The sequence below is a fragment of the Nannobrachium achirus genome, assembly GCF_963921795.1.
Source record: "Nannobrachium achirus genome assembly, chromosome: 16".
Lineage (NCBI taxonomy): Eukaryota > Metazoa > Chordata > Actinopteri > Myctophiformes > Myctophidae > Nannobrachium > Nannobrachium achirus.
This window is the reverse complement of record NC_137823.1, coordinates 18,311,215-18,323,562: the sequence shown is the minus strand read 5'-3', so window position 1 is coordinate 18,323,562 and position 12,348 is coordinate 18,311,215. Positions and strand designations below refer to the sequence as shown.

The 12,348-nt window shown below is 42.3% G+C and overlaps 1 protein-coding gene across 1 annotated transcript in view; it reads right to left on the bottom strand.

Moving 5' to 3' along the window:
• cep170bb (centrosomal protein 170Bb) overlaps positions 1-12,348 on the bottom strand; it is a gene marked incomplete at its 3' end in the record, with an annotated part of 82,910 nt that overhangs the window by 26,267 nt on the left and 44,295 nt on the right. Inside the window, exons 31-33 of the mRNA XM_080744750.1 lie at positions 4,549-4,732; positions 2,990-3,232; positions 2,004-2,129 (exon numbers count right to left, since the gene is read on the bottom strand). Of these exons, the coding sequence (XP_080600876.1) occupies positions 2,004-2,129; positions 2,990-3,232; positions 4,549-4,732 (553 nt within the window). The remainder of the gene's footprint in view (positions 1-2,003; positions 2,130-2,989; positions 3,233-4,548; positions 4,733-12,348) is intronic.

The window sequence follows — 12,348 nt, the reverse complement described above, 5'->3', positions numbered from 1 at the left end:
TTAAGAAAAACAGAATGGTCTCTTTATCAAGACAAGTTTATTTGCAGGCTACTGCACATGTCAACAATGAGGCAATCTGGGAACCTATCGGCCTTTGAACTTGCAGGGCTCTAAATCTGTCTTGAGAGATTAACATTGAGGCAATTCAAAGTATTTTTCACAAAACAGTAAGAGCTTTAAGACAAACACATTATAAAAGGGCATTTTTAAGTAAAACCTGTTATTAAAGCAATATAAAATAAGGATAAGCTCAAATAAATCTATTACCATATAAAAGAGAATAAAGTTACAGTGCAGCACAAGAAAATAATCAACAACCTCAATGAAAGGCAGCAGCAAGCAGTTTTGATTCAAAAGAACTGAGAGTTATAACATTCAACAATACTAAACAATGTGATATCGTCACAATTTGGTTGGACACACACAAGGCTGTAGTGTCTATTTGCTTGGAAACCCCATCGATGGTTTCTGAACTGTCCACAGCCCACCAATGTGACACAGATTGAGTAAACAAACATGTAAATGGTGGCAACTTATAATGAACATTAGTGAATACCAATCATATTAACATAATGTTGAAAATGGGTAGTGCTCCTTTAACTATAAACAGTGCTAAACCGAGTTAAAGGTTCTTGCTCCTCTATTAGATTTTTTTCAAAAGACCTAATCCTTCCTGTAAGTATTTTAAGAGACTCTTCACTTTGATTTCTTCAGCAGCTATCTGAACAAACAAGTTTTCATTATTGCCACATGCCGAAGTGTGTGTTTACATGTGCGTGCATGTGTCCGTGTGATTCAAGGTGTGGTGTAAATTTAATCTGAACTTGGTTAGGCAATACTTACAGGTAGTTTCATAGCAGTGATTCACAGACTACTAATATCCTCAGTATTAACTTAACAGACTGGTTACACATTAGCATTTCGAAACATTGCTATTCTGACCACATAAACCTAACCCTAACCTCAGTAATGCTAACCTGGTGAAATGCTAACCTGCCGACGCTGGTGAACGCTAACCTGGTTTCGTAATGGAGATGTTTCGGAATGGAAACCCGCCCCCTAACAGACCCTTAAGGGGAAAAGAAATGCCCAATGCACGTACACAACTACACGTGCATTATACAGTAGATGTGCTCCCCCTCACCCCTGTTACCGAACAAACACTCTAGTCTATAGCAATTATTACTATCACAACAGAGCTTTAACCTTTTAACAAAGAATATTGTAAAAATATTGTAATAAACAAATAGCACTTACCATACCTTTAAAACCAACATACTGTAACAAAAACACTCTCAATCTCACTGGACAAACCAAAGGATTTGAACCATATCTATTGAAACATGAAGGTGTTTTCTATCTATTGGTGGCCCCCTTGTACAGTATATCTCTGAGGAACACCTAGGGGTCCCGGACCCCCTGTTGAAGACCTAAGGTGTAGACTAGAGAATCCAGGAATATTGCCAGCTCCAAGACTGTGGGTACGTTAACAAGTCTGTTCGCCCTCGCGGCCACTCGCCCTAATTTTTTCTGCCGGTCTCTGAAGGGTTCAAATTCTGCCAAATTTGAACCCTCGCATCCCTATTCTTGAACCCTCGCATCCCTATTCTGAGGAGAACTTTAGCCCAAAATAGCAGATCTACAAGCTCTCAACGCCTCGCAAGCGTGAGGCATTGAGAGCTTGTTGATCAGCTATTTACGGCAAATAGGTTTGGTGTAGAGGTAAAAAAAAGAGCAGACCAAGCAGAGAGTGAAAGGTCAAGTTACCAAAAAACACAAATCTTACATAGACTGGTGACAATGCTGTCAAACAAGTCTATGAATCTATCTACTGTATGAAATCGATGAAAATCTGCATCACACATTTATACAATATGTAGAGGGGGTCCCTGCTTCATCTCTCTGTCTCAGCTAAGGGGTCCTTGGCCTGAAAACGTTGAAGACCCCTGGTTTAGGCTGTACAGTACATCTTTTTAAAGTCTTTACTGATGTCTGTCCATCACTTGGAGGACATCGTCCAGGATGGACGGTCCCAGGTCAAAGCTCAGTGCACAGTAAGGATCCTCGTCCGGGTGAGGTGCATTATGGGTAACCTGTGACTTCATCCTCAGTCCTCCTTCCTCCTCCTCCTGTTGGTGGCGGTGGAAAGTAAAGTACATTTACTTAAGTATTGTACTTAAAGGGGAAGACCACCCATGTTCAATATTGAACTATGTCATTAATATACCTTAGAGGAGTTGTGTGGACATAAACAAAAAAGGTTCCTCCTCTTCTGTGTTGCCTATAGTACTGGAGGATTGATTTTGGGGTTTATATTGCAAATCACAATGTGATGACATCACACCGTTGTACTTTACAATAAAAAAAAACAAATCAATCCTCCAGTTCTAGGCAACACAGAAGAGGGGGAACTTTTTTTTTTTTTTTTCCACACAACTCCTCTAAGGTACAGTATATTAATGACATAGTTCAATATTGAAAATGGGTGGTCTTCCCGTTTAAGTAGTTAAGTAAGAAGTGTAGGTATTTGGTATTTTCAAATGATTTTGTATAAATTTTTATATATTTGAAAACTTGTGAAACAGGACATTCTGCATAGAGAGAACGTTGCACTTTTGGACTGTTTTTCGTGCATTTGATACTTATTATAATGTTGTACCTTTACTCAAGCCGACTTTTAATTCTAGATATTTACTTGTAACAGTGTTTTTACATTGCAGAATTGATACTTTGAGTTCAATAATATTTTACGTTTTTTGTCGCATTCCTAAGACAATATATCGATTAAAACAAATGTACCTCCATTGATCATCTGGAATCAGTGGGGGTAAATGTACTATATATAATCAATGTTTTGTCTAAGGAATGTGACGAATACAAAAAACATATTATTGAACTCAAGTCTCCGTGGCATGAATAATCAATAGAAAAAAAGTCATGTTGGGGGTGAACTACTCCTTTAAATAGTAAATATGAGTGCTTTCCCCACCACTGCAGGCTGTGGGTCTCCGCCTCCCGCCTCCTCCTGACTCCTCCTCCTCTCTCCTAGGAGGAGAGTAGGGATGATGTTCTCCTGCTGGGCGTCCAGATCCAGATCCAGCAGAGGCAGGGAGTGGGACTTCTTGTGTCCAGGAGGGGGAGCCGTCGTCGCCCTCCTCTGCACCTCCTCGGTGGCGGGGGAGACGAGGCGGGGGGGTTTAGGAGGGGCCTCCTGGAGGAGGTCCTGATGACTCTGTGGGGGGGGTGAGGGGGGGGTATTTATATAGACAAAAAAATTATAATAATAGAACTGCACGAACGTAACTGTCGAGGTGCCAACTTGCGTCTTGTGCACAAGTAGGCCATGTATGGCCTATATTTGTGCGCCAGCAGAGCGTGCCATGAGGTGTGCTCACCACTTTCATCATGCACTACTGGCATCACCAGAAATGCTGGCCCCTAATTAGCTGGTAATGATGATGTTGCCAGAAGGGGCTTGAACACACATGTCTAACTACCTATGTACCTAACTATCTACGTACCTTATCTACCTACCTACCTACCTACCTATACCTACCTACGCAGCCGAATGCAGTACTTGCAGGCTCTGCTGGCGCAAGTAATTATGCAGTCCTTTTATACCAGCATGTGCCTTGTGGACTAGCCTTGCTGGCCAATGTTTGAGCAGCACTGATATAAAAACATAGGTTTCTGTTTTATTTTCTTTTTTCCCCCCTTTTTTTGTAGAAAACCATTAGGATTTAGAAGACCCTCCCTCTCTGCTGTCCTACTGTCTGTCTGTCTGTCTGTCTCTCCTACACTGTCTCCCTCTCAGCTGTCCTACTGTCTGTCTCTCCTACACTGTCTGTCTCTCAGCTGTCCTACTGTCTGTCTCTCCTACACTGTCTCTCTCAGCTGTCCTACTGTCTGTCTCTCCTACACTGTCTCCCTCTCTGCTGTCCTACTGTCTGTCTCTCCTACACTGTCTCTCTCTGCTGTCCTACTGTCTGTCTCTCCTACACTGTCTGTCTCTCTGCTGTCCTACTGTCTGTCTCTCCTGCAATGTCTCCCTCTCTGCTGTCCTACTGTCTGTCTCTCCTACTCCTACACTGTCTCTATCTCTGCTGTCCTACTGTCTGTCTCTCCTACTCCTACTGTCTGTCTCTCCTACAATCTCTCTCTCTCTCTCTCTCTCTCTGCTGTCCTACTGTCTGTCTCTCCTACACTGTCTCCCTCTCAGCTGTCCTATGGCTGTCTCTCCTACACTGTCTGTCTCTCAGCTGTCCTACTGTCTGTCTCTCTTACACTGTCTCCCTCCCAGCTGTCCTACTGTCTGTCTCTCCTACACTGTCTCCCTCTCAGCTGTCCTACTGTCTGTCTCTCCTACACTGTCTCCCTCTCAGCTGTCCTACTGTCTGTCTCTCCTACACTGTCTCCCTCTCAGCTGTCCTACTGTCTGTCTCTCCTACACTGTCTCTCTCTCAGCTATCCTACTGTCTGTCTCTCCTACACTGTCTCCCTCTCTGCTGTCCTACTAGGTGAAAAGTAAAGTAGTTATCGTGTCACTACCTGGAAGGCGGACAGGTCCCCGAAGCTGTGGTGTCCCTTGGCGTCCAGGCCGATGTGGGACAGGTGTCTGAAGTCCCCCAGAGGCAGGCTGATGGTGTGGGCCGACAGCAGCTCTCTGCTCTTGGTCTTCCGGGACCAACGCAGGCTGGCCGTCTTCAGGTAGGAGGACGTCTTCAGAGGCATCCTGGACGCAGGGACGTGCAGAGAATGTTAGAGAGGCAGGGTCTGACATCGCTAAAAGGGCCTTTTGGTGGAAATATCGAAATATAGCACACCTCCAAGTAGGGCTGTCACAATTATTACATAATCGTCTAATCGCAATTATTTTACATGATCGTGATAATTTTTCATAATCGTCATAATCGTAAATGTCGAAAATGTTTCATATATTTTTTTTAAGTTAAAAATAGTGCTGTGAGCTTGTAGATCGGCTATTTCCACTATCGATATAATTTTTTAAGTAGAACGTTGTCAAATGAGTCCATAATTTCTTTGTATATTTAGGTTATGTGTCATTTCTGCCATGTGCAACTTCAAAGCCTAAAAGCCAAACAGAAATGTAATTATCAACGACAAAAACACAAATAAATCGTTAATCGCAATTATTTGAGGGACAATTAATCGTCATGTAAAATGTCATATCGTGACAGCCCTACCTCCAAGCTTACAACATCGGCCTCGCTAAGGTTATGATTTGATCCAAAGAGGATGGATTCGGTTTTACCCAGGTGTATTGATAGTTTGTTGTCATTGAGCCAGGTTCAGAGCTATTAAGGGTCTTTTCAACCTGCAAGCTATCCCTGTCCGAGACAAGGAGAGCCGACTGATCTGCGAACAGGAATAGGTTGCAGTCGCAAGCAGATGCCATGTTGTTTACATTATATTTGGAACAATAGAGACGATTCACTGAACTAAGCTTAATCAAGTCAATACTGGAGACGTGGCGTAACGGCATGGATTTCTACACAGAGAGAGGGCAATTATTTCAACATAAGCTGCTGCAAAGTTCAAGTTCAGGTGAGTTTGGACAAGGCAACTAATTCTCTTGCATGCTGCCTTCAGGTATGGCATGGAAAGAGGACATCTGCATTTCTTTCACCATAGTAAAAGCTGCATGCAGTCTGTCTCAGAGATGCCTATTTCAACATGGCATGTCAACCATTGTCGACATGTCATTGTCATGACATAATCCTGACATTCCTGGATGGGTAAGTGTTGCCAGTGGTGGGAGCAGGAACCTGCTCTTCCAGTATCGCTGTCTAAACACATCATGGCTGACATTCCATACCAGTGTCACAATCTCCTCGTCATTGATATGAGCCTGTGGCGGTGCGCACTCTTTAGGTTTTGATTGATTGAAGACTTTATTAGAAGTTTGCATAGGAAAAGGTACAGTTTCATGACGGTACAGTTCACTGGTACAAGGTCTACTAAAAGGAGATCCATGAAAAGACTAAGCTTATTTCCACTGGAAACCATTTAAGTATCTCATATAACATTGAATGACAGACAGATAGAACACAGTACTATGCAGTAGATATGTAAAGAAAAACAAAACAAAGACAGTAATTCTTAAACAAACAGTATATACAAAGAAGGGGCAGGGGAGGGTAGGGTTGGGGCTAGGTTCATTATTACCAGTTGCGAACGGCTGCTGCCTGTAAGTGGCTTTTCAGGGCAATTTTAAAGGATGCAAGTGATCCACACTCCTTTATGGCCTTCGGTAAGGCTTTCCACATTTTGGTGGTATAGCAGAAAAAAGAGTTTGACCCTTTGTTGGTTTTGACTCTGGGTTGAAAGTGATCTGTGGCGCTGCCTCTGGTGTTGTAATTATGGACATCCTTAATGTTTATAAAGTATTTTGACAGGTACTTGGGTATCATAGTGGTGTAGTGTATCTTGTACACCAGGCCCATTGCAAGCTGCTGTACTCTGTCATCTACTCTGAGCCACCCCACTCTTAATTGGTGAGTAGCGGTGAGGTGAGTCTGATAGGGAAGGCTAAGCAGGACCCTAATTAGTTTATTTTGGGCTGTTTGGAGTTTAGTTTTCAGGGCTTGTGGGGCGTCACGATACCATACGTGGACTCCGTAGTCAAAGAGGGGCTGGATTATTGCACCAGCTATGGTCTTCAGTGTGTTAAAATTGACCATCGGGGCTATCCTCTGTAGGAAACGAGTTCGTTGGTTGATTTTATTTATTACTTTAGAAGTCATCTTTTCACTGGAAAGATTAGCTTCCAGGATACATCCTAAGTAAGAGATTTCGTTTTTTCGTGTTATGACCTTGTCACCCACTTTGATTGTGAAGTTATCGACCTTTTTGAGGTTATGATTTGTTCCAAAGAGGATGGACTCCGTTTTTCCCAGGTGAATTGATAATTTGTTGTCGTTAAGCCATGTGCAGATCTTACTTAGTTCAGAGTTAAGTGTCTTCTCAACCTGCAAGTGGTCCTTGCCCGAGACTAGGAGAGCCGAGTCATCCGCGAACAGGAACAGGTTGCAGTCACAAGCAGATGCCATGTCGTTCACGTATATTAGGAACAACAGAGGCCCCAGTATGCTACCTTGAGGAACACCACAGCTTACTGGGAGGGGGGGGGACATGGTACCGTTAATCTCCACCACCTGTTCCCTCCCCACCAGGTAAGATTGCATCCAACTCACTGCTGCGCTGTCAAGACCGATGGCTTTTAGTTTCTCAATCAGAATAGAATGATTTACGGTATCAAATGCCTTCTGGAGGTCCATCATGACCATGCCGCTATATTTGCCGTCATCCGCTTCGCGTTTGATTTGGTCAGTCAAATAGAGAAGGCATGTGTCGGTGGAATGAGATTTTCTGAATCCAGATTGGAACTCGTAAATCAGATTATTCTCATCGAGATATCTTGCAATCTGTTCGTAGACTATTTTCTCCATGACTTTGGATATGGAGCTGAGAATGGAAACGGGACGGTAGTTTCCAGGGTCTAGTTTGCTACCTTTTTTATGCAGGGGGGTTACTTTTGCTAGTTTGAAGTCCTGTGGGACATGACCCTGTTCGATGGAAAGGTTAATTATGTGGGTAATGATTGGAGCAATGGTGGCGGCTGAATCTCTGAGAAATCTAGCTGGAATTTTATCAAGGCCAGTGGCCTTGTGCTGAGGTAGGGCGCTCAGTTTTTTAAACACTTCATCAGTTGTCACTGTGGCAAGTTTAAAACTGTCTTTTATGACACCCAGGTCAGCTTTTCCTCGTCATTGATGGGAGATGAGCCTGTGGCGGTACGCACTCTCTATAGGACAGTTTTTCCTCGTCACTGATGGGATATGAGTCCGTGGCGGTACGCACTCTCTAGGTCAGCTTTTCCATGTTACCAAGTTGGAAAAGACTCTGGTTCTAATAGCCTGAGGCACTGGCTGTGACCCCCTTGCTCCAAAATAACAATCCAAAAAGCTTTTAGATCTGCCGTTTGCGCTATAAACATTTGGGGGGAAAATAGGAACATCAGTTGAAAGTTTTGATTGATTGATTGATTGATTGATTGATTGAATACTTTATTAGTCAGTGCTAAAAGGACAAGAAACGCAAACAAACAAAAAGTCCTGGTGACATTGCCAATTATACTGTATCGCACGCACGCACTTTCAATACTCCCTAAACGTCAAGGATGTCCATATTTTTACAACAGCAGAGGCAGCTCCACAGATCACGTTCAACCCAGATTCGGCCCTAAAAAAGGTTCAAATTCGTTCTCCTGCTATACCACTAACATGTGGAACGCCCTACTGCAAGCCTTAAAGGAGTGTAAATCCCTAACTTCCTTTAAAACCGGTCTGAAAAGTCACTCACATGTGGCTGATACTCGAAACTTGTAATAGACAAAACCTATACTTACCTCCCCCTTTTCTACTGTAAATATCTTTTATTTATGTTCTTCTTTTAAAATGTTTCTGTTTTACTACAGTTTTTTTCTTTTAGCTATTGACAATATCCTCTGCAAAGTAATGGGTTCTATCTGTCTGTCATTCAATGTTATACATAATGGTTTCCTATGTGCAAACAAGCCGAAAGGCTTTCTTGGATCTCCTTTAAGTTGACCTTCAATGAACTGTACTGTCATGAAACTGTACCTCTTCCTATGCAAACCTCTAATAAAGTCTTCAATCAATCAATCAATCATTCAATCAATTAATCAATCAATCAATCAATCAATTTGAGCGGGTCATTTTAGCTCTCAAGTAAAAAAAGAAGTGTGGGTACAGCTGCCCTACTTGGTCATGTTGTGTGTAGTGTCACTCAAAAAGTACCAAATATTTTCGATCTTCCATCTCAAAATGTTTGTAGGTCAGCAATGTCTCTTTTTGCTTTTTAATCAGTAACAATGTTGTACAGTTTCCACCCGGCAGCAACGATACTGTTCAGGGACACATGAGCACATATAGAGTACACATCGTACTTGTTGTGTACAATAGGTACTGTACCTTGTGATGTCACCATGGTTTCATATGTTTATGGTTTCTTTATATTCTTGTTTGTCACATTATAACCGTAAAGGGTGAATCAAACACACAGTTGATGTTTGGTTACGACCACCTCGTGTAGCCTACTTGCTCTATTGGATCAAAGTATGACAACATGTCAAATTAAATTAACATACATGAACTCTAATATTTGATCATCAAAGTCCTGATGTGAATCTGACAGCCTCTGATCTTTCAAATGTCACTTATGACTTATCTATAGGATCTGGTGCTTGTAGTCTTGTAGGCCGGGGGGCTTAGTGTGGGTGTGCGTGCATGTGTGCGTGCATGTGCTTTTGTGCGTCTGGGTGTCTGTGTGTGCTCTTGTGCGTCTGTGTGTATGTGTGCATGTGTGAACTGGTCAGAATTATTATAATTTTTGACAATAGGCAGAAAGGCTGCTGAATTTAAATCAATATGGTTTAATGGTTGAAATCAGTGGCTCTCAAAGTGGGGTCCAGGGACCCTTACAGGTATGTAACTATGAGAGTGTATAAATGGAACCAAATGGACCCTTACAGGTCTGTAACTCTGAGAGAAATGGAACCAAATGGACGCTTACAGGTCTGTAACTATGAGAGTGTATAAATGGAACCAAATGGACCCTTACAGGTCTGTAACTATGAGAGTGTATAAATGGAACCAAATGGACCCTTACAGGTCTGTAACTATGAGAGTGTACACATGGAACCAAATGGAGCCTTAAAGGTCTGTAACTCTGACAGTGTATAAATGGAACCAAATGGACCCTTACAGGCCTGTAACACTGACAGTGTATAAATGGAACCAAATGGAGTATAAATGGAACCAAATGGACCCTTACAGGACTGCTACAGTATGCCTTCATTATAAATCAGGACAGACTATGTCACCTTCACTGTCTCTGCTAGATGGATATCTGATAGTGGCTTAAAACCACATTCCATTCGACAGTCCAACAGGTAGAGTTACACCACATCACAATGAGAGAGAGAGAGAGAGAGAGAGAGAGAGAGAGAGAGAGAGAGAGAGAGAGAGAGAGAGAGAGAGAGAGAGAGAGAGAGAGAGAGAGAGAGAGAGAGAGAGAGAGAGAGAGAGAGAGAGAGAGAGAGAGAATGCAGAAGTAGGCCTGTATTCATCTATTTTGTTAAATTTGTCAATATCTATTTGTTCAATTCACTCAATGTTGTTTTAAATGAACTAATTTGTCATTTATCATGTATTATGTTACACACGCTGATAATTATGTTTAACATAATGTGTTTATTACTATTTGTTTAACATACCTTATGGTTAGGCATTACATACACATCTGATCATATCTGTTACTGCATGTCATGTCGTAAATCGCCCAAATCTGTTACTTTTCGGGAAATGGGGAAATAACCTGTGTTCCAATGGATCCAATGTCCTTAATGGTTTACTTTAGTCACAAGCTCTTGACATTGGGTCAATATTTATAAAACACACACACACAGGCGCGCACACACGTGCGCACACACACGCGCGAGCGATCCTAAGCCTACTTAAAGAAATGTTATGGTGAAAATAGCAGATCTACAAACGTACAGCACATCGCATCAAGAAATTTTAACTTTTGTTTTGAATAAATTAATACTACTTTGTCCTACTATAGTGCCACACAAAAGTAGCAAACTCAATTAAAATATGTTTTTATAGCAGAAATAACCCATCTACAAGCTTGCAAGTCGATTACTTTTGCATAATAATAATAATACAAAAAAATAAGAATACACACCCGACAGCAAGATGTTATCATTATTATTTGCATATTTAGCTAAGGATTTGGATGCTGGCCATACATACCTGTGCAGGTAGCCTGTCTGTCTGAAGGCGTAGACAGTGGCTGCTGTTGACTTCCACCCAGTACTGTGTCCAGGATAGGAATTCTCCACTTCACCAGTATATTCCAGTGACTACTCCACTATAGGGAGTACTTAAGGCAGTACATCATTTTGTCCAGTATATTTCTGTTCCTGTGTTTTAAAGACTGTAGTTTCCACATGCCCACATGTACTCACACACACACAGACACACAAAACGTAGAACCTTGCCTATTGCTCTTAAGAGGCGGGGTTACCTGGAATGAGCTCAAGCCAACGATTGCACACCCCCACAAAGAGAGAGAGAGAGAGAGAGAGAGAGAGAGAGAGAGAGAGAGAGAGAGAGAGAGAGAGAGTGAGAGAGCTGAGAGAGGATGACATTCAGTTGCAGCACCAGTGACTCCTACAGCCATTCTCTGTTGCATGTCTATAAAGATATTCATTCCCCAAATTCTTCAATCAATCCAAATTCTTCAGTCATTGTTCTCTCCCATAACTCTCTCTCTCTCTCTCTCTCTCACTCCCTATAGCAGACAGTGTTGCTAGACAGACACATGAATGCACCACTTTCACTGCTGACTGCCACGTTGTGTCTGATACGGCAGTGCTTCTCAACCACTTGTGCCTGGGGACCTTTGGTGTGCCCCTGAGAAGGGTCAAGTGTGCCCCTTGAAACTGCTTGAAAGCCAGTATTGTATTTAACATTTTAAAAATGATTTAAACTAGTGAAAACAGCCGATCTACAAGCACACAACGCCTCGCGGTGCGAGGCGTTGTGTGCTTGTAGATCGGCTGTTTTCACTACTGTTGTGCGACGACAGCCTTGTATGATGAAGCAGGGCTTTACCTTGCGAAGAAACGTACACATTTGAAACTTAATTGGAGATACAAGGTTTCTTCCCGACAGTGACGATATTTACACCCCCGTATTATGATGGTGTGCCCATGGATTATTCTCGGAACATGAAAAGTGTGCCCATGCAGAAAAAAGGTTGAGAAACACTGTGCTACAGCAGTGCTTACTCTAACTCCCACATCAAAAGCCCCCAAATTGATACACGTTAGACTGCGGACCCACGTTTGAAAAGATATGCCAGGTAGCCACAAATATAGGAGAATATTTATACGCTGTGTGGTTCTATAGCGATTCTCAACATTGGTTATTTCAAGGTAACCCACTATGATAGGCCCTTTCCCACTGGGCGCGATAACGAAAAAAAAAAATATTGTTTTCAATTGAAGTGGATGGCAGCACCACGCCACAACGATAAAGCCGTCATTGACCGAATTCACGTTACGCAACTTCCTGGTGCTGACATCACGGTTGAAGCGGAAAACCCTACTAAAAGCCCATAGAGTTAACACAGAAATAGCAAATTTAATGAAATTTCCGACGTCAGCACCAGGAAGTTGCTGAGAAATTTGCCGTGAATAGGGTCTATTATTGATGTGAACGCCGACATACCATTATC